The 19,792-nt window shown below is 44.6% G+C and overlaps 1 protein-coding gene across 1 annotated transcript in view; it reads left to right on the top strand.

The window, feature by feature from the left end:
- The window catches only part of LOC144754856 (polyunsaturated fatty acid 5-lipoxygenase-like), an 880,896-nt gene that overhangs the window by 768,548 nt on the left and 92,556 nt on the right, over nt 1-19,792 (top strand). Inside the window, exon 13 of the mRNA XM_078643117.1 lies at nt 14,478-14,648. Within this exon, the coding sequence (XP_078499243.1) occupies nt 14,478-14,648 (171 nt within the window). The remainder of the gene's footprint in view (nt 1-14,477; nt 14,649-19,792) is intronic.

Raw genomic sequence — 19,792 nt, 5'->3', positions numbered from 1 at the left:
TTAGTCAAAACTCTATCCGATGTATCGTTTTCCTAAGTTTTCTATTGTTTCTAAGTTTGATGATTACCTGCACAAGTTATGCATTGCATTTATGTTTTCCAAGTTCACATGTAAATAAGTTTTCTAATGCTACAGTAGAGCACACGTTTAGTGATCTGCCTCCTCACGAGTTATCCTATCGTCTTGCTATGCGCAATAACACATTCATCAGAATGTTACATTATTCACACCAGACCAGCAATGCTACCAATTGTTGGGTGTGTGGTCGACTCCCCCCTTTCCAGACACCGAAGGGAGTTCTGCCACTCTTTCCTTATCCGTTTTCACATAATGGTTCGTGTGGAGCATGGTCCACGTTAACGTCATCTTCAAATGATATGTCCCTTCTGAATAGAACATGTTTTCCAGACAAGCAAGGTCTCTCCCATAGAACAGGGTTAGATCTAGAAAATGAAGTTTACAATTTAGGTAATTATTCTTCGAATTTCATGGTCCTGAATGTTCAGTCTGATACTACTCCAGACTTACCTGCTATTTCAGTACTACCAGTCAAAGGCGAATTATGTGTCCGAAATAATGGTTCCGCACATGTAGGACATAGTGATTGTACTACTACTGTCGAGTATAGTGACAGTGGGAAATCTATTTTCAAAGCATCACGTCATTCTTATTTTGTGTGTGGTCAGACCGCATATGTTCGTCTGCCCCTCGATTGGGATGGAACATGTTACATTGCCTTCCTACTGCCACCAGTTTTTCTAGCCCCATCAGATTATCACAGAGACACACATCTAGTACACGTTAGACATAGACGAGAGATTGAGTCCCCAATTGTCGATCAAACTGAAACTGCTCTAGAACAGTATACAGATTTCAATAAAGGTTTCTTCTTCTTTATAGGACCTGTCCAGAATAGTAAGTTAATACGTAGACTAACCAGAACTCTTGAAGCAGTAGTGAATGAGACTACTTCTGCTCTAGGTAACTTAACCGAAGAGCAATCTGCTATGAGATTTGTCGTGCTCCAAAATCGTCTCGTTCTTGACGTCATACTGGCCGATAGAGGAGGAGCATGTAGAGTCATCGGATCTAGTTGCTGCATTTTCATTCCTAATAACGCGCCGCGCCGTCTGTTTATTCAGCTATAACCAGACTTCATAAAATTGCCCATCAGTTACACCAGAATCCAGGCACCTGGACATGGTCCGGTTGGCTCTGGAGTATAATTTCTGCCTGGGGATGGAAAGTATTGTCATTTCTAGGTATTGCAGTAATGATCATATTCAGTTGCTGCCTCTGTATACAATGTGGCCCTGCGATTTGCGGCATTTGTGCTACCTCATGTATTCCTAGTCCTAAGTCCCGTTCTAAATCCCGTTCCAAGGCAATTCGAGACGAGCAAATGGTACTGTATGAAATGATAGATGGTATCATGAATATTGATGTTTCCTGATGGAAACGTAGGGTCAAGGAGGGAATGTGGAAAAGTAAATTTTGCCATGTTCTGTGTCCCTACGTGTTCCCCATCTTATGCTATATGTGCATGATTAATATGCATATGTATTCTCTATGACCGATTAAAGACGCAATTACAGTTGTGTCCATCTCTAGTATGCCAGTTTCCAGTTCTCGTGAAAGCTACGAGTATTGGGCCTATGTAAACCTACGTTGCCACGTTTCACAGTGTGCACGTTAATTCATTGAAAAGTCCCCGTTTCTAGGCCTCAAAAAGGGCCCGGACTCAGATTCAGCTCCTGTCTCCTGAATCCTCTCCGAGGAGCGATACAGCCCCCACCTGCATCCCTGACCCTTCACTTACTTCCTGCCTCGCAGTGCCCGGCTCGGCCTGGCTCTGCCTGCCAGTCTGCCAAGAGTATGTTATGATTCTAGTTATCAGTCCAGCCCTCCTTCTCTGCATTCCTAAGCTACTGAATCACATCAATAGTTTCTGTCATGGTCTAGCCTTTATGTCTCCATGTAAGAGAAATACTGTATTAATATTCATAGAATATTCCTCAACACGCACTACATGTAGAATAATGCATGCACCAGTCTTAATGTCTGTTAGCCTTTGCTCTGATAACTTTTGGATTCTATCAACATGTTCTCTAAACACCAGATACTAGATAGGCTTTAGGTACATGTCGCTCTGACACTCCAGACTTTCGTCTCCTCTTCTAGCGCGGAAGCCATAGCCCCCCAGTTCTCCCTAGTAACACGTCATTGCCAGTTTGCGCGCACCACTAGGTCAGAGGTCCCAGCTCCTCAGGTAGCCCCCTCTATGTTTCCGCCCCGTTTATGACATATTCTGTTACGTCTGCATCACATGTCTATGTATACGCCCTGTTCACGCCTTCTTGTTACCTCATTCAGTCCTTATCTTTCGCGACTGCTACAAACTCCGCCTACTGCTACGCCTACTGTATTGAATACCATGTGTTTTGTTTAACTATATATATATGTACACTGTTGTTAAAAGCTAGCCACTCTTGCCCAGATCCTGCCCCCGGCAGCTGCCATCCCATTCCCATGCAGGCTGTCCTGTTCCTGTCCCGTTATGCTTGATTAAAGCCTGTATACTCTGGCTACCTCGTATCTTGACTCTTATTTATTGAGCTAAACCGTTTATTTATTGTAGTCAAAAATAGTACCGGTAATTAATTATTTATTTACCACAGGATCACTTCGGAGCCTCTGGACTCCTATGTCATCCCACTAAAGAAGAAAAGGGTGCCTCTGGACGCTTCTAACCTGATAGAGCCTATCCAGCCTCCTCCTAGAAGAAGCCCTACTCCCTCACCAGACCAATCTGAGGGTGAGGGATATGATGAACAGGACCAATACACCTTCCCCATCAATGAACCAGATGCACATCCAGATGCATATGATGACATTGGTGACCAAGGCACCCAGAGTGTGGGGCAAGATCCACAACCATTCAGTGCACGTGCATCCCCAACAGAGGATTCTGCAGGTTTTCATGCACTAATTGAGAGGGCAGCTGCTAATCATGATGTGGACATGCATGCTGACCCGGTTGAAGAAGACTTTCTCTTTGACACGTTTTCAGTCTCTGAGAGGACTGTAAAGACACTGCCTATGCTCAAGGGAGTCCTCAAACATGCTGCGGACATCTTTAAGGAACCCACTAGGGCGAGAGTGGTCAATCCACGTATTGAAAAAAAGTACAGACCAGCACCTGCAGACCCTGCATACATTCGGGGACAGTTGCCGCTAGACTCCCTGGTGGTCACCAATGCCCGCAAACGGGCCAACTCCCAAACAACGGGTGAAGCTCCTCCCCCGGATAAGGAGTCCAAAGTGCTAGAGGCAGGGGGCAAAAGAGTAGCTGCACAGGCTGCCAACTTTTGGCGTATTTCTAATACACAAGCACTCTTAGCACGTTACGATAGGGCGCATTATGACACCCTAGAACAGATTGTACAACACCTGCCTCCAAAGTTTCAAGAGGGCACAAAACTGCTTATAGAGGAAGGAAAATTGATCTCCAACGCAGCCATCAAGTGTGCACTTGACGCCGCAGACACAGCAGCTAGGGCGATCAACACTAGCGTCATGCTAAGACGACAGGCTTGGCTCCGCATATCTGGGTTTAAACCTGATATTCAGACAACCATCCTTAATCAGCCAGTCAATCCTGATCGACTGTTTGGTCCAGATGTTGACACCACCCTCGAAAAGATAAAAAAGGACACAGAAACTGCTAAGTCCATGGGGGCCCTACAGTCACAACAGTTTCGTGGCAACAATTTTCGTCGCTCAGTTGCACGTGGAGTCACCAGAGGACAAATGGGTCAACAATCTCAATTCTCAAAAGGTGGAGCACAATCCTCGTTCACAAAACAGAACAAGGGAGGTTACAGAAATAACAGCAACAGAGGTCGCGGCAGAGGAAACAACAGCTCCCGCTCCTCTACCCCAAGCAAACAGTGACTCTCTGTCACTGCCCCCCGACCACTTAACACCTGTCGGGGGGAGACTGCAGCAGTTCCTGCCCGTCTGGAGAAACATCACCACAGACAGGTGGGTGCGTCAACTAGTCCAGTATGGTTATTGCCTAGAGTTGAAATCCACTCCACCCAACATCCCGCCAAGGCAAAGGCCTATGTCCGCAGAGCACTTGCACTTATTGCAGCAGGAGGTAGTGGTGATGCTGCAAAAAGGCGCAATCGAGCTCGTGCCAGTGGAGGAGGAAGGCACAGGGGTGTATTCCCTGTACTTCCTTATCCCAAAGAAGGACGGATCTCTCAGACCCATTCTGGATCTACGTCCCCTAAACCTGTATATACTGTCAGAACATTTCCATATGCTCACACTGCAACAGATTCTTCCCTTATTAAACCAGGGGGACTTCTTAGCAACCTTAGACCTCAAGGATGCTTATTTCCACATACCACTACACCCGTCCCACAGAAAATACCTCAGGTTCACTATCCAAGGCAAACATTATCAGTTCAAAGTCCTACCCTTCGGAGTCACCACAGCCCCAAGGGTGTTTACAAAGTGTCTGGCGACAGTAGCGGCGCACCTCAGGAGGCAGGGCATCCATGTCTACCCCTACCTGGACGACTGGCTCGTTCAAGCCAAGTCAGAACAACAGTGTGCCGCGGACATGTCGACTACCATTCACCTCCTTCACGATCTAGGTTTCTCGTTGAACTACCCAAAGTCGCACCTTCAACCGGCGCATGTCCGGCAGTTTCTAGGCGCGACGATCAATACCCTGACAGCCGTGGCTCAACCAAACCAAGTCAGGATAGACAGCATGCAGTCTCTGATCCAGAAGTTCAGATCACAACACTCACTTCCAGCGAGAGTGTTCATGCAGTTGATAGGCATGATGGCCTCCTGCATCTTCATAGTCCCTCACGCACGGCTACATATGCGCCCGCTCCAGGAGTGCTTAGCAAATCAGTGGACACAGGCTCAGGGACAATTAACAGACCTAGTGTTGGTTACCAGTCGGGCATACGACTCTCTGCATTGGTGGACTCCACACAACCTTTGCAAGGGCCGACTGTTCCAGGAGCCAGTGCCACAGATTACCCTGACAACGGACGCATCTCTCCAGGGATGGGGAGCTCATCTGCTCAATTACACTGTGCAGGGACTATGGACGACGCAGCAACAGAAGATGCACATCAACTATCTGGAACTGATGGCAATCTTCATGGCACTCAAGTCCTTCATTGTACATCTGTGCAACAAGGTAGTGTTGGTCCGGACGGACAACATGACCGCGATGTACTACATTCAAAAGCAGGGGGGCACCCACTCGCCACAGCTGTCTCATCTGGCTCAGGGCATGTGGAAGTGGGCCATTCAGAGGAACATCTTCCTCATGGCAGAACACCTCCCGGGCAAGGACAATCTAATGGCGGATCTGCTCAGCAGACACAGCCATCAAATGCACGAGTGGGAGTTACACCCATCTGTACTCCACCCGTACTTCCAGCAGTGGGGTCATCCGGAGATAGACCTGTTTGCAACAAAAGAAAACGCAAAATGCCAACACTTTGCCGCCAGGTTCCCTCACCCACAGTCGCAGGGGAATGCGATATGGATGAACTGGTCAGGCAAATTTGCGTACGCTTTTCCGCCAGCCCCACTGATACCGCTGGTGGCAAGAAAGCTAAGGCAGCACGCGATGACTCTCATCCTAGTTGCTCCAACGTGGGCGCGCCAAGCATGGTACACCACGTTCCTCGAACTCTCAGTGGTACCGCATCAAAGACTGCGCCTCACGCCCAGACTTTTGACGCAGAACCATGGAGAAATTCAGCATCCAGATCCGCAACAGCTCAACCTGGCGATCTGGCTCCTGAAGTCCTAGAGTTCGGATACCTTAACTTGCCTCCAGAATGCATGAACATCATCAAGGAGGCAAGGAAGCCAACTACCAGAGCATGCTATGCTGCAAAATGGAAGCGTTTTGTCATTTACTGTACGGCTAATCACATCACCCCGCTAGATGCATCTATCCCTAACATCATTTGTTATCTGCTACATCTGTACAAGTGCAATCTAGCGTACACTTCCATTCGGATACATCTATCCGCCATCGCAGCATATCTTCAGAATAGGCAGCACCTCTCTGTCTTCAGAGTGCCGGCCATCAAAGCTTTCCTTGAAGGTCTAAAACGAGTCATTCCCCCAAGAACACCGCCAGCTCCGGTGTGGAACCTCAATGTGGTCCTCACCAGACTGATGGGACCACCATTTGAACCACTGCACTCGTGTGAACTCCAGTTCCTAATGTGGAAAGTGGCTTTCCTAATTGCTATTACGTCACTGAGGCGTGTTAGTGAGCTGCAAGCGCTCACAATCCAAGAGCCGTTCATTCAGATTCATCCAAATAGGGTAGTACTACGTACTAACCCCAAATTCCTTCCGAAGGTGGTGTCACAGTTTCATCTCAACCAAACTATTGACTTACCGGCATTCTTCCAAAACCCACAAACGGTGGCGGAAAGAATGCTCCATACGTTAGACGTACGGAGGGCGTTGATGTACTACATTGACATAACACAACACTTTAGGAAAACAAAACAACTTTTTGTTGCCTTCTCACCACAACACAAAGGCAACCCTATTTCCAAAGCAGGAATAGCCAGGTGGATTGTTAAGTGCATCCAAATATGTTATCAAAAGGCCAAGCGCACTTTAACGATACCCCCAAGGGCGCACTCCACACGCAAATTGGGGGCATCCATGGCTTTCCTAGGAAACATTCCTTTAGAGGATATTTGCAGAGCAGCCACGTGGATTACACCACATACCTTTACAAAACACTACTGTGTTGATGTACATTCCAAGCAGCAAGCTGCTGTAGGACAGGCTGTTCTCAAGACACTTTTTCAAGTTTCTGCAGCTGGCACGGGCAACCGCCGCTGATGGAGGGACTGCTATGTATTCTATGCTAAGATATGAATTTAGCAGCCCACATGCCTCGAACTGAATATGCTACTTACCAGTATGCATCTGTTCTTGGCATGTAGGGCTGCTAACATTCATATCGCCCACCCTCCTCCCCGGTGCCTGTCGCAGCTGCAGATATACTATTGTATTCAATCATTAGCATGGACATCCTTTACACTTTTCACTCCATCTTCTGCCACAATGGCGAAAAACAATCTGAGGATGGAGCCGATGCCCATGCGCACTGTAGTCCAGGGGAGGAGCCACCTATCTCAGGATACTTCGAAGATCTAATGCTAAGATATGAATGTTAGCAGCCCTACATGCCAAGAACAGATGCATACTGGTAAGTAGCATATTCAATTTCTGGGCCAAATCATTCAGTTTATCATGGGTAGTTTCTGCACGTCTTGTAATTTCCTTACTCAGGTATATTAATTATTTTTCCTGATACTGGTTCAAATGCTCAAGATCTAAGCATTCCTGGGTAATTTCTTTAAGTTCAACTTTTAACTTTGAACCATTAAGTTGTCTCTCTTTTGCAGGTTCTGGGTTACCTTTCTGTACTGTACTCTCTATCTTTTTACTACCTGCTGCTTCCTCAAACCATGGTCGAAAAATCTCATCTTCAAACAAATGGTTTCCCCCTGAGCTATTGGTGTTGTAAAGACAATTCTCCCCCATCTCTCAATGCCTGAACTGTCTGGGGCGGTTTCCATGCAATAATCTGTGAATTCTGAGATGTTGGTATGAACCCTGATGTAGTTCCTCCTTATACAGCTCTCTGAGCTACTTGGGTCGGAACAATATTAATTGGGGCAGTCACCATTTGTCTAGGCACTGTCTGCACAGCTACAGTTTGTAGTATTTGAACTGGATCAGTCACAATTGAAGCAGCAACACCTGGAGGTATCACTGTCGGTGTCGAGTCAACAGGTGGTGGGGCAATCAGAAATGTCTGTAAAGCAGTAGCCACTGTAGTAATTGTTGGTACAATATCATCAGTGTTTGCAGTGGGGACCACACAAGGTGGTGGACACTTATCTAACATTGCGTCCAATATTTCATCCCCTGAATCACTATTGGTTTGAGGCTTTTTGTCATCCTTAATTTCCTAGGCCTGTATCTTATCCTTTTTCTGCTTCTTAGGTCCCGCAGTAGAAATGGCTCAGTATAATCTGGTTCCCTCAACTATAACTTTCCTCCATCTCTGTAGTGCTTCATCCCAATGAGCATTTGCATAATTATTCTATGCTCCGCTAGTTTCATTCTGGCATTTCTCTATTTCCTTACCTTCTGCTGTCTTTTCCCACATGCTGAAGTCTTCAAATTGTATGGGTCTAGATAGTGACATTATTTCACATAACATATCCCTTAACCTGTCAATAATCCTCAATTCAAAAGTACCATATTTTGGAAAACTCAAAGGACTCCCTTTCACAATAATCTTGCACCATGGCAAATCCACACACATTAATTTGATCCTACTTCAGTTAAAATGAAATGTGCAGGCGTACCCTCAGGAGGTGCCTCTTCACCATCCCAAATCGAAAGTGTCACTTCCCTGGCAAAAATATTCTTAAGCCTTTAAAACATTTAATTTCTGTAAATTCAATGCAATGTTTTGATTCTATTCCGTAAACTTCAGATTTCTTTCCTCTGATCCTGTTACAGTTTAAATTCTTGAAGACTTTTAACCTCAATGCAGTAATCACACAACTGACCTATCACAGCACAAACCATACAACACAATCAACCAATCACAGCTTGACAATACAACCACCGACCAATCTCAGTGCGAAACAATGATGCATTAACTCACTCTTAGCAGCAGCTCACCGTCCTTCACAATTTCCTCGAATTAACACAACTCCAACTAACAACTTCTTTAAATAACTTCTTGTTTGCTCTTCTAAAGGAAATAACAATATTACAATCAATCAATCAATCAATCATTTGTAAAGCGCACTACATACCCGCGAGGGTCTCAAGGCGCTGGTGGGGGGTGGGGGGGGCTCGACTGATCAAACAGCCAGGTCTTGAGTATCCTCCTGAATGTCAGCAGGTCTTGGGTCTGTCGTAGGCTCAGTGGGAGGGTGTTCCATGTCTTGGCGGCGAGGTGGGAGAAGGATCTCCCACCGGTGGTTGTTCTTCGGATGTTCCAGAGCCACAAGTGAAATCGCGACCAGCCTGAAATCTCCCTAACGAATGCAGCTTCACCCTATGTACAATCAGATTCCACTAACACCCATCAATATTACTCAATCACAACAAGCTTCATGTCCCTATGTTAACAATGTAGGTGATGCTACCTCTCACACTACACCTAGAATCATGCAAACAAGTTTACATTTTGTATTATATCGGTATCTTTCGGCCACGACAAGCCTGACATGTTCAATCTCTTCACTTACTCAACTTCTTAATACTTCATTTTCTACTCATGCATTCATACTTTCAATTCATCTGTACCCTGAAACTTTCCTGCAATGGAAACCTTTTTGAAACATCAATTTCATATTTCTGGGCCAAATCATTCAGTTTATCATGGGTAGTTTCTGCACGTCTTGTAATTTCCTTACTCAGGTATATTAATTATTTTTCCTGATACTGGTTCAAATGCTCAAGATCATCTAAGCATTCCTGGGTAATTTCTTCAAGTTCAACTTTTAACTTTGAACCATTAAGTGGTCTCTCTTTTGCAGGTTCTGGGTTAACTTTCTGTACTGTACTCTCTATCTTTTTACTACCTGCTGCTTCCTCAAACCATGGTCGAAAAATCTCATCTTCAAACAAATGGTTTCCCCCTGAGCTATTGGTGTTGTAAAGACAATTCTCCCCCATCTCTCAATGCCTGAACTGTCTGGGGCGGTTTCCATGCAATAATCTGTGAATTCTGAGATGTTGGTATGAACCCTGATGTAGTTCCTCCTTCTACAGCTCTCTGAGCTACTTGGGTCGGAACAATATTAATTGGGGCAGTCACCATTTGTCTAGGCACTGTCTGCACAGCTACAGTTTGTAGTATTTGAACTGGATCAGTCACAATTGAAGCAGCAACACCTGGAGGTATCACTGTCGGTGTCGAGTCAACAGGTGATGGGGCAATCAGAAATGTCTGTAAAGGTTTCTCATTCTGTATTACTCTAGGTCCAACAGAAGCAGTAGCCACTGTAGTAATTGTTGGTACAATATCATCAGTGTTTGCAGTGGGGACCACACAAGGTGGTGGACACTCATTTAACATTGCGTCCAATATTTCATCCCCTGAATCACTATTGGTTTGAGGCTTTTTGTCATCCTTAATTTCCTAGGCCTGTATCTTATCCTTTTTCTGCTTCTTAGGTCCCGCAGTAGAAATGGCTCAGTATAATCTGGTTCCCTCAACTATAACTTTCCTCCATCTCTGTAGTGCTTCATCCCAATGAGCATTTGCATAATTATTCTCTGCTCCGCTAGTTTCATACTGGCATTTCTCTATTTCCTTATCTTCTGCTGTCTTTTCCCACATGCTGAAGTCTTCAAATTGTATGGGTCTAGATAGTGACTTTATTTCACATAATATATCCCTTAACCTGTCAATAATCCTCAATTCAAAAGTACCATATTTTGGAAAACTCAAAGGACCCCCTTTCACAATAATCTTGCACCTTGGCAAATCCACACACATTAATTTGATCCTACTTCAGTTAAAATGAAATGTGCAGGCGTACCCTCAGGAGGTGCCTCTTCACCATCCCAAATCGAAAGTGTCACTTCCCTGGCAAAAATATTCTTAAGGCCTTTAAAACATTTAATTTCTGCAAATTCAATGCAATGTTTTGATTCAATTCCGTAAACTTCAGATTTCTTTGCTCTGATCCTGTTACAGTTTAAATTCTTGAAGACTTTTAACCTCAATGCAGTAATCACACAACTGACCTATCACAGCACAAACCATACAACACAATCAACCAATCACAGCTTGACAATACAACCAACGACCAATCTCAGTGCGAAACAATGATGCTTTAACTCACTCTTAGCAGCAGCTCACCGTCCTTCACAATTTCCTCGAATTCACACAACTCCAACTAACAACTTCTTTAAATAACTTCTTGTTTGCTCTTCTAAAGGAAATAACAATATTACAATCAATCAATCAATCAATCAATCATTTGTAAAGCGCACTACATACCCGCGAGGGTCTCAAGGCGCTGGTGGGGGATGGAGGGGCGCGACTGATCAAACAGCCAGGTCTTGAGTATCCTCCTGAAGGTCAGCAGGTCTTGGGTCTGTCGTAGGCTCAGTGGGAGGGTGTTCCATGTCTTGGCGGCGAGGTGGGAGAAGGATCTCCCACCGGTGGTTGTTCTTCGGATGTTCCAGAGCCACAAGTGAAATCGCGACCAGCCTGAAATCTCCCTAACGAATGCAGCTTCACCCTATGTACAATCAGATTCCACTAACACCCATCAATATTACTCAATCACAACAAGCTTCATGTCCCTATGTTAACAATGTAGGTGATGCTACCTACCTCTCACACTACACCTAGAATCATGCAAACAAGTTTACATTTTGTATTCTATCGGTATCTTTCGGCCACGACAAGCCTGACAAGTTCAATCTCTTCACTTCCTCAACTTCTTAATACTTCATTTTCTACTCATGCATTCATACTTTCAATTCAATTCAATAAACTTTATTTCGGTCAAATGACCATAAAAGTGCAACGTGGAAATAAGATACATGATAAAAATATGATAAAATACATAACAAAATTACACGTTATTACAGAGCATAGGAGCAGTTGTCAGCAGAATAAAATAACAGGTGACACCCCAAATTATTGCATAACCCTTCCAAATATACCGTTAGAACCAATAAGCAGCAAAAACCTCTAAAAAGACCTAAACGTGAGCTGAAGTACTCCAGTGTAAACATTCCAGGTGAAGTAATCTCTGTGCTATGCCCCGTTTTGAGATATAATTTGGAATAGATGATAAAGTTCACACTCAATAGTTCTGAAAAGGATGGTGGGCGATAACTATTTCATCGTAGATGCTCACAGTCGAGGCTGAATGAATCTTAGTTACAAATCTGTAAGTATTTGTGTCTTTAATAATGTATCAGAAAAAAAAACAGTTTCGATCCAATCCAATTCACTTTATTTTAATATAAACATATCCATAAAAGTGAAAAAAAACACGCATTCATTATAATACATTTCACTCTCTTTCACACAGCAAGGATGGTTAAGAATATAAATAAACTATACATAGACATCTCATATGCATTTCAAAAATTTGCCTCAAGTACTTCACATAATGTCAAGTGTTACATTTCTTAAAACACTACTATCCATTTCTCGACCTTATGAGGTAAAGCAAAGATGTTGTCTCGGACCTGGTAGTAGGAGACAAGCTGATCATTAGAGATTGACACCCGGGGTGCAAGTTCCGCCTCATTCGAGAAAGAGATGTGGGTAATCCTCAACATAAAGGGGACAATGGTTACCATCTAGCGAGGCATGTCCACCATATCCAGAAATGTCTCCTGGTTAAAGTGGACCAGGCCATGAGTGAATTAACAGGACAACCGCCAAGAGGTGGTGGACAAAGCACCCGAGGTCAGCACAGCAGCACCTAGCCCTGTCTGGAATACGTTATCTGTGGAGCAAGATTGAATGAAGTTAGCCCCAGGAGAGACCGACAGTTGAATGCCCTCGAGCCCGAGGGGCTTGAGTGATGAACAACACGCAAGCCACGTACCAAGTGGCATATTTACAAGAGGACATCCCTTTTACCAATGTGCTGACGGGGCAATGCCCGCTCCATATTTGCAAATAGGCGTTAAGCCATTATTTGTGGCTTAATGCCCCATTCTAAATATGGTACCTCTTCACTCAGGTATCTGCGTGAAGGAGCGTGCAATGGGTGTTGCAGTGGGGTCCCACTGCAACACCCATTGCTTTTTGACGCTGGCCCAGACTTACAAGGATCTGTAAAGCTGAGGTAGCACCAAAAACTAGCGCCCGGTAATAGCAGGTGTTAGATTGGTGTAATGAGGTGGAATACTTTTATTTCTCATCATTTTAGCTTTTTCTATATGTTCTGCATTCTGCATTGTTACATTGTATCGCACCACATAGCGCAAGGGATGGGCACGGCCATAGGTCATAAATAAAGGCAAGGTGATCGCTTATGGTCACTTGTTGATACCCAGTTATCCAGTGTATGTGCCTCACATTTGTCATACACTCACACCGTGCCGCGGCCTTACCTTAACCATGCCAGGCGCCACACCGGCTAGGACACCTACTCTATCCCATAAGTAAATAATGTTAGAATGTAGTTGGGTTTAGACAATTGGGTGCTACTGGTGATGGGTAAAAAGAACACTCAAAACTAACAGGCTTTGAAAATTCAGATTTCTCCAGTGGCCCTGGTCTTGTCATGGGGTCCTCGCATGGATAAAACCAATATATGTATTTTGTGTCAAATAGTTAGGGATTGAATGTAGGGTAGACTGCTCCAATATACATACCTTTATCAAATGTATGCAGCTGATGGGCTGTCTCTTAATTTAGCAGCCTTTTTACTTTTGTGTGAGCACTGGATCTATAAATCCAAACAACTAATATTATTTAAATAAATGAAACCGTTTTCTATACTCACTTGTGTCCCTTCGAACATTCATCTAGTATCGTTTTTTTCTGCCAGAGTTTAATTGATTAATAATTTCTTATGATAATGGATCTCTGTAAGGACCCATTGGCCTTCTATGAACCATTGTCTTTCTCAAAACTATTGCAGACCCCAGGTTCAAAGATTGGGGTACCCTTGTAATGTTATACATACTGGGCCATCACAGGTCCTTCTGTCTTCTTCCAGGCTGCCGCAATCGCCATTTTAGCTTCCCCTAGACATGCCCACCTAATTGCCCGATCTTCCTTTTGACCGGTTTTCTAGTCCAGGATCTCTGAGACCCAGTAGTGATATGTGTGGTAGGAACAGGGTACGCCAACATATCACTTATTTGTGCTAAAATCTCTTCCCGAAATGATTAATTGTTGGACAATCCCACCAAATATTACTGAAGTCCCCTAATAACCCACAACCCCTCCAACTGAATTCGGAGGCCTCTGGGAATATCTTTTTAATTCTTGTGTGGTAGAGATACCAATCAAAAAGTATCTTGTGATTCGCTTCCCTTAACCCTAATGAGTGATTACTCTTAGCAATATCTCTCCAAAGGTGTCTTCACCCTCCCTCTGTGAGCTCCTTCCCTAACGTGTGCTCCCAGAAACTGATGTGGTGGGTTGTGGGGAGTGCAGTATAGAAAGTGATAGCTCATATAGGAAGGAGATTACCCCTTTGGAGGTTCCTACTCTCTGCACAAAAGCTTCTATTGGTGTCAAGTCTTGTGTGGCTGCCTCCCTGACCAGTGGGTGCACTTCCCAGTGTTTAAGTTGAAGGTAATGGAAATGTTCAGAGGGAGGTAGGTGATATTATGAATATTTTTGTCATTATTTAAATTATTAATATTTTATTTTGCAGTATGACTGGTGTGCCTGGATTCCTAATTCTCCTCCTACAATGCGACTTCCACCACCTACTAAAAAAGGGTTTGTTACAAAAAAGTACATCATGGAGAGTTTGCCAGACAGAGCTCGTTCTTGCTGGCATCTCGGCGCTGTCTGGGCTTTGACCCAATTTCAGGACAAAGAAGTAAGTATAAACATACATCAACTTTTATTGTGTCTATATTTTGCTACATCATATTTTTCTGGTATTTTCTAGAAAATTAAACATGCAGCTAAATTGGCTTCCGGGTGATGCAAGCTAAAGGTCAAAGGTATATTGGGTGAGGAACCTCATTTTGACAGCCTTTACGAAAGGAAATAGTGCTAACTACTTTTCAGAACGTCTCAGATCACATAGAATGAACTCAATTGCCAGAATGGGAATTACAATTTTGCAATTTGTAAGAATGGAACCGATGTGGACAAAATACCACCTACAAAAATGCCATATAAGAATAGCCACATAGGAAAAGACTTCTAGACCACTCCTGTCAAACTTCCCAGACTAGGCCATTTTCTGCTGCCAAATTAGTACTCCTGACCCAACAAGAAAAGTGCAGGAGTCATGCATTGGTGACACATGAAAGCTGTGCTCAGTCTGATTACAGAACAGTGTTAGTTTAAAATGCTGTGCTCTACAACTTGGACTACAATGTAATTCATATCAGGCCCACAAGGGTATATCCCATACAGAACCCGGGTTCGCAGAGGTGCTCCTTGAGTGCATCATGTTAAGCACTAGTCGCCCACGTGAAATTCCCTCAACACCTCCAAGCAAGATGCACCTGGATCAGATGTACGCTATATCAACATGTGCAGCCAATAGCCAACACGTCAGAAGAGTGCACAGCTAAAAGCACAACACAATATCGGTTCAGTCTCAGCTATTGCACCTTGGAGTCCCTTGAGTATATCTAATTTCACAGCTAAGCACTACGTGTGTTTTTACCCCCAAAACATTCCACCATATCGACAACTTGTGCCAGCTTTAACCATCATCCATATTCTGGAATAACCACCTAGAGAGTTTGTACTGAACTTGTACTTTGAACCGTCAGGTTGAACAGAACCTCTCTGAAGCATCATAAGCCCCTTAGAACATCTTTCTTCTGACAACTGTTCAACCACTGCCTCTGAACCTGGACACGCCATTACACTTTAATGCCTATTACTGTAACAGACCACGACGTAAACACTTGAGATACGGTTGGCTTTAAGATGCTGAGGGTCATGCCATCTGCTTGTAGCAACAGCCAATGCTACTCTAGACATGGCCCTTAAAAGTGGTATGTTGTCTGCTTCCATGCACTCTAACCGTGCTGTGCATCAAGTGCAAGTTTATCTCATCAGTTGAGGGATTAAGCATGACTAAAATGCATGCATGACCTTCTGCTGACACGTTGAGCTCTGAGATGACGCAAGCACTGCCGGGAAGGCTGCAGCTTGGATCAAAGCCTTCGTGGTATTGACAGGGACTGGTGAGGCCTTCTATTACTTCTTCACAGCATACAGAGATGGGACTGGTGCCACAAAACATTACCAGCTGGGCCCCTCATTCATGGTAACATGGACACTAAAAGAGACTACTCTATGAATACTAACTTGCATGCTACATGAGTGAGGGAGTCGGGTCAGGTCAAGAGGTCACTCTAGTCTGTCAGTTACCTGATCCAAGAGGGTTTTGTCCCACACATTCCATCTCACATCAGTGCTGCTACTCACCTGAACACCCCAGCAAATTCGGGATGGTGAGTGTAAAAATTCAGGACAAAGGGTCAAAATTCAGGCTACAAATTCAGGACATAAAATGGACTATTCATTACACGTTTACCTTATATCTAGCAGGAAGTGAACCCCTAGCCCTCCTCAAACGTCTGTAAAATTGTCTTGTTAAATCCTATCAAGTTAAGGCAATTAATTTGAAGTCGGTGTACTTTCAAAGACCATTCTGACCCTGCTGTAAGGGGAGAGATTTGGTTGCACCAACTTGGGGTGGGGCTGCAGCAGGCCCTTAAGATCACAGTAGGAGCGCAAGCTCGCCCCTGCTGTGAGAGTTAAAGTACTCTCAGTCTGCCTGCAGGGGGACATCTCCTTCTTATGGCTGAAAATACGGACAAAAGACATCCGGGAATAGAAGTTCTCACGGATAACGGACAAGAGGCCCAAATAAGGGGTGGTCCATGAAATTTACGGATGGTTGGTCACCCTAAGGTACACACATGTGCAAACACATTATTTGTCTCTCTGAAGCAAGTCTACCCACGAGTGTTCTGGCTCAGCACTGCCCAATAAAGGGTAATGTTGAAATTTATGTTTAAAAGAAAGTAGACCGAAAGGTTCTTATTTCGCGCGCACCCTCGAGGCCTCCGAGCACCTACAGGACCCGCAGCTGCCCATCGCGAACTGCCCTCTTTCAAAATCTCGTTCGTCCCGCAGCTCGTCCACCGATAGCGCCCCGACGTTGCCTCCTCGAAATTGCTTCATGACCTGCAGAGGAGGAAAACCAAGAGAAGAGATGCCCCCGGTCCAGCGCACGTGATCCAGCCGCTCTACACCTTCGCTGTAGCTGGTAAAGCGTTGAAAACTCTGAAGGTGAAGCCAACCTGTAAGACAAAATTACATAGAAATTAAAAGCCCCCACAGCTGGGCGAGGAGCGAGCCTGGGAAGTACGGGCACAAAGAGAACGCCTCCCGCGCTCCCCAGGCTCTTAAACCCCCCCTTTGCCAAGGGTCCTGCCCCCTTGACCCGGAAGTGCAAAACGGCTTCCGGGTCCCTGGCGGGACCCGTGGACCAATCAGGGTGGGTGAGGGGGGGGGGGCAGCCGTGTGTGCGTGGGGGCCGAGCGCCCCCCCTTTCCTCTCTAGTTTGTCAGTTACCTGATCCAAGAGGGTTTTGTCCCACACATTCCATCTCACATCAGTGCTGCTACTCACCTGAACACCCAGGCAAATTCGGGATGGTGAGTGTAAAAATTAAGGACAAAGGGTCAAAATTCTGGCTAAAAGGTTCAGGACATAAAATGGACTGTTCATTATACATTTACCTTATTTCTAGCAGGAAGTGAACCTCTAGCCCTCCTCAAACGTCTGTAAAATTGTCTTGTTATATCCTATCAAGTTAAGGCAACTAATTAGAAGTCGGTGTACTTTCAAAGACCATTCTGACCCTGCTGTAAGGGGAGAGATTTGGTTGCACCAACTTGGGGTGGGGCTGCAGCATGCCCTTAAGATCACAGTAGGAGCGCAAGCTCGCCCCTGCTGTGAGAGTTAAAGTACTCTCAGTCTGCCTGCAGGGGGACATCTCCTTCTTATGGCTGAAAATACGGACAAAAGACGTCCGGGAATAGAAGTTCTCACGGACAACGGACAAGAGGACCAAATAAGGGGTGGTCCATGAAATTTACGGATGGTTGGTCACCCTTAGGTACACACATGTGCAAACACATTATTTGTCTCTCTGAAGCAAGTCTACCCACGAGTGTTCTGGCTCAACACTGCCCAATAACGGGTAATGTTGAAATTTATGTTTAAAAGAAAGTAGACCGAAAGGTTCTTTTTTCGCCATCGGTTAACTGAATTACTGTTGGAGGTAATACAAAACAAGCTAAAACCTATATGAATGCCCCCAACGCTTCTGCCATGTATTCCAATGCACTCACAGGCCCATAGGAGACAGAGAGCCCAAAAGATTTGACAATATCATATTAGTGTCCGATTGAACTATTGAAGACAAACATTGCTATATGGCTGTAAAGGGAGGGCATTTCCAGCTGCGTTTTTGTGCGATTCTGAATCAAAATCCCCGGGAGAGACGTGCAGGCTTCAGCTGGCTGGATGAACTTGAAAGGCGTAGCTATTTAGGCTTTCTTTCTTATAGCAAGAAACTGTAAATGTTTAATTGGGAATCTGGTTTTGTATATTTAAGTAATGAATTGATCTTCAGAGAAAAGAACAGACCTGAGCAAAAATGCTCGCTGGCAAAAGCTAAATGCCTTGAACTTAATTAGGGTGGCCTTGGGTCAGTCAATCAATCAATCATACCATTTGTATCACGCACTACTCACCCGGGAGGGTCTCAAGGCGCTTGGGGAAGGGGTATGCTACTGCTCGAACAGTCAGGTCTTGAGTTGTCTCCTGAAGGCGATATGGTCCTGGGTCAGCCGAAGGTGGATGGGGAGGGAGATCATTCATTTGGAAAGATGCTCTGACATGAGGGAAGGGTCAGACTGACCTAGCTGAAGTCTAGGGCAACCTGGCAATGCCCGATGGGCAGGGCTAATAGGTCAGAGAATGGCCTATTTTTTTGCTGTTTGTTGGCCTTTTTAATGGTCTGGTGGGCTGGGTTTTATTGTTGAATTCTATGATATTGCCACAAACATTACATGCATCAAGTACAGATGCTTGCAGTCTCCCATACATTGCAAAATACTTAGTCTTTACAAGTTAAAAACTGCCCAATGGGACCTCCTGTATAGTAGTGAGAGGAGACGAGTAACTACTCGGGATCCCATGTGGCCTAATGTGTAGAATCAGCCACAGAATGTGGTTTGATGAAATCCATTTGGAGTTGCATGTCATTTAAGCGACGTGGGACACTCAAGTATCCACTGTTTCCACTTGGATATAGCCACCCAACAATACTGCCACCAGACAATCCATCAGGTTTCAGAAAACTATCATGACTTCTGCTGTGTGGTCTATCATGCTCAGAACCCACTCCCTGCTCAGAAGCAGCATCTTTGATGTCAGCTGAATGCTTAACTTTTAGCGCAGCTACCTTCTTCTTTTTGAATTGAGGTTTTGAATGTTTCGGTACAACATCCTTTTCAATTATATAGTCAGATGAGTGTTGTGAGTACTTCTTCAGTTTCTTGTGCTGCTCTGGTCTTCGCTCTGACTATCCACCTCTCTCGGATAATGTTTAGGATGACTCCAGAATGGAATGAGAAGAACGTGTATCAGTAGCCTGATGCCTGTCAGGCATTTTAATGTTGTTAGGGTTATGCAAGTTAAAGCGCCTCTCAGTGGTTTCCTGTTGAGGAGATTTAGTCGATGGTTTAGACTTTTCTTTGTTTAACTCAATATCCTCCTTCTTCTTTGTAGAAGTTGCTTTGAGTTATCCTTTTTAGAATTACCCTTTATTTGTGGTTTACTAGGTCTGTTCCACAAATTATCTCTACCCACTGTTGGGTAAGTTTCTTCCATAATTTTTGGTAATTCATGCTTTTGCTGTCCCAGAGCCAAATGTGTGTGTCTCTGGCATTTAGCCAACGCTGCTGCTTCCCCTTT

This window comes from Lissotriton helveticus, chromosome 5_1 (genome assembly GCF_964261635.1).
Source record: "Lissotriton helveticus chromosome 5_1, aLisHel1.1, whole genome shotgun sequence".
Lineage (NCBI taxonomy): Eukaryota > Metazoa > Chordata > Amphibia > Caudata > Salamandridae > Lissotriton > Lissotriton helveticus.
The sequence above is the reverse complement of the archived record's forward strand: the minus strand, read 5'-3'. Positions and strand labels throughout refer to the sequence as shown.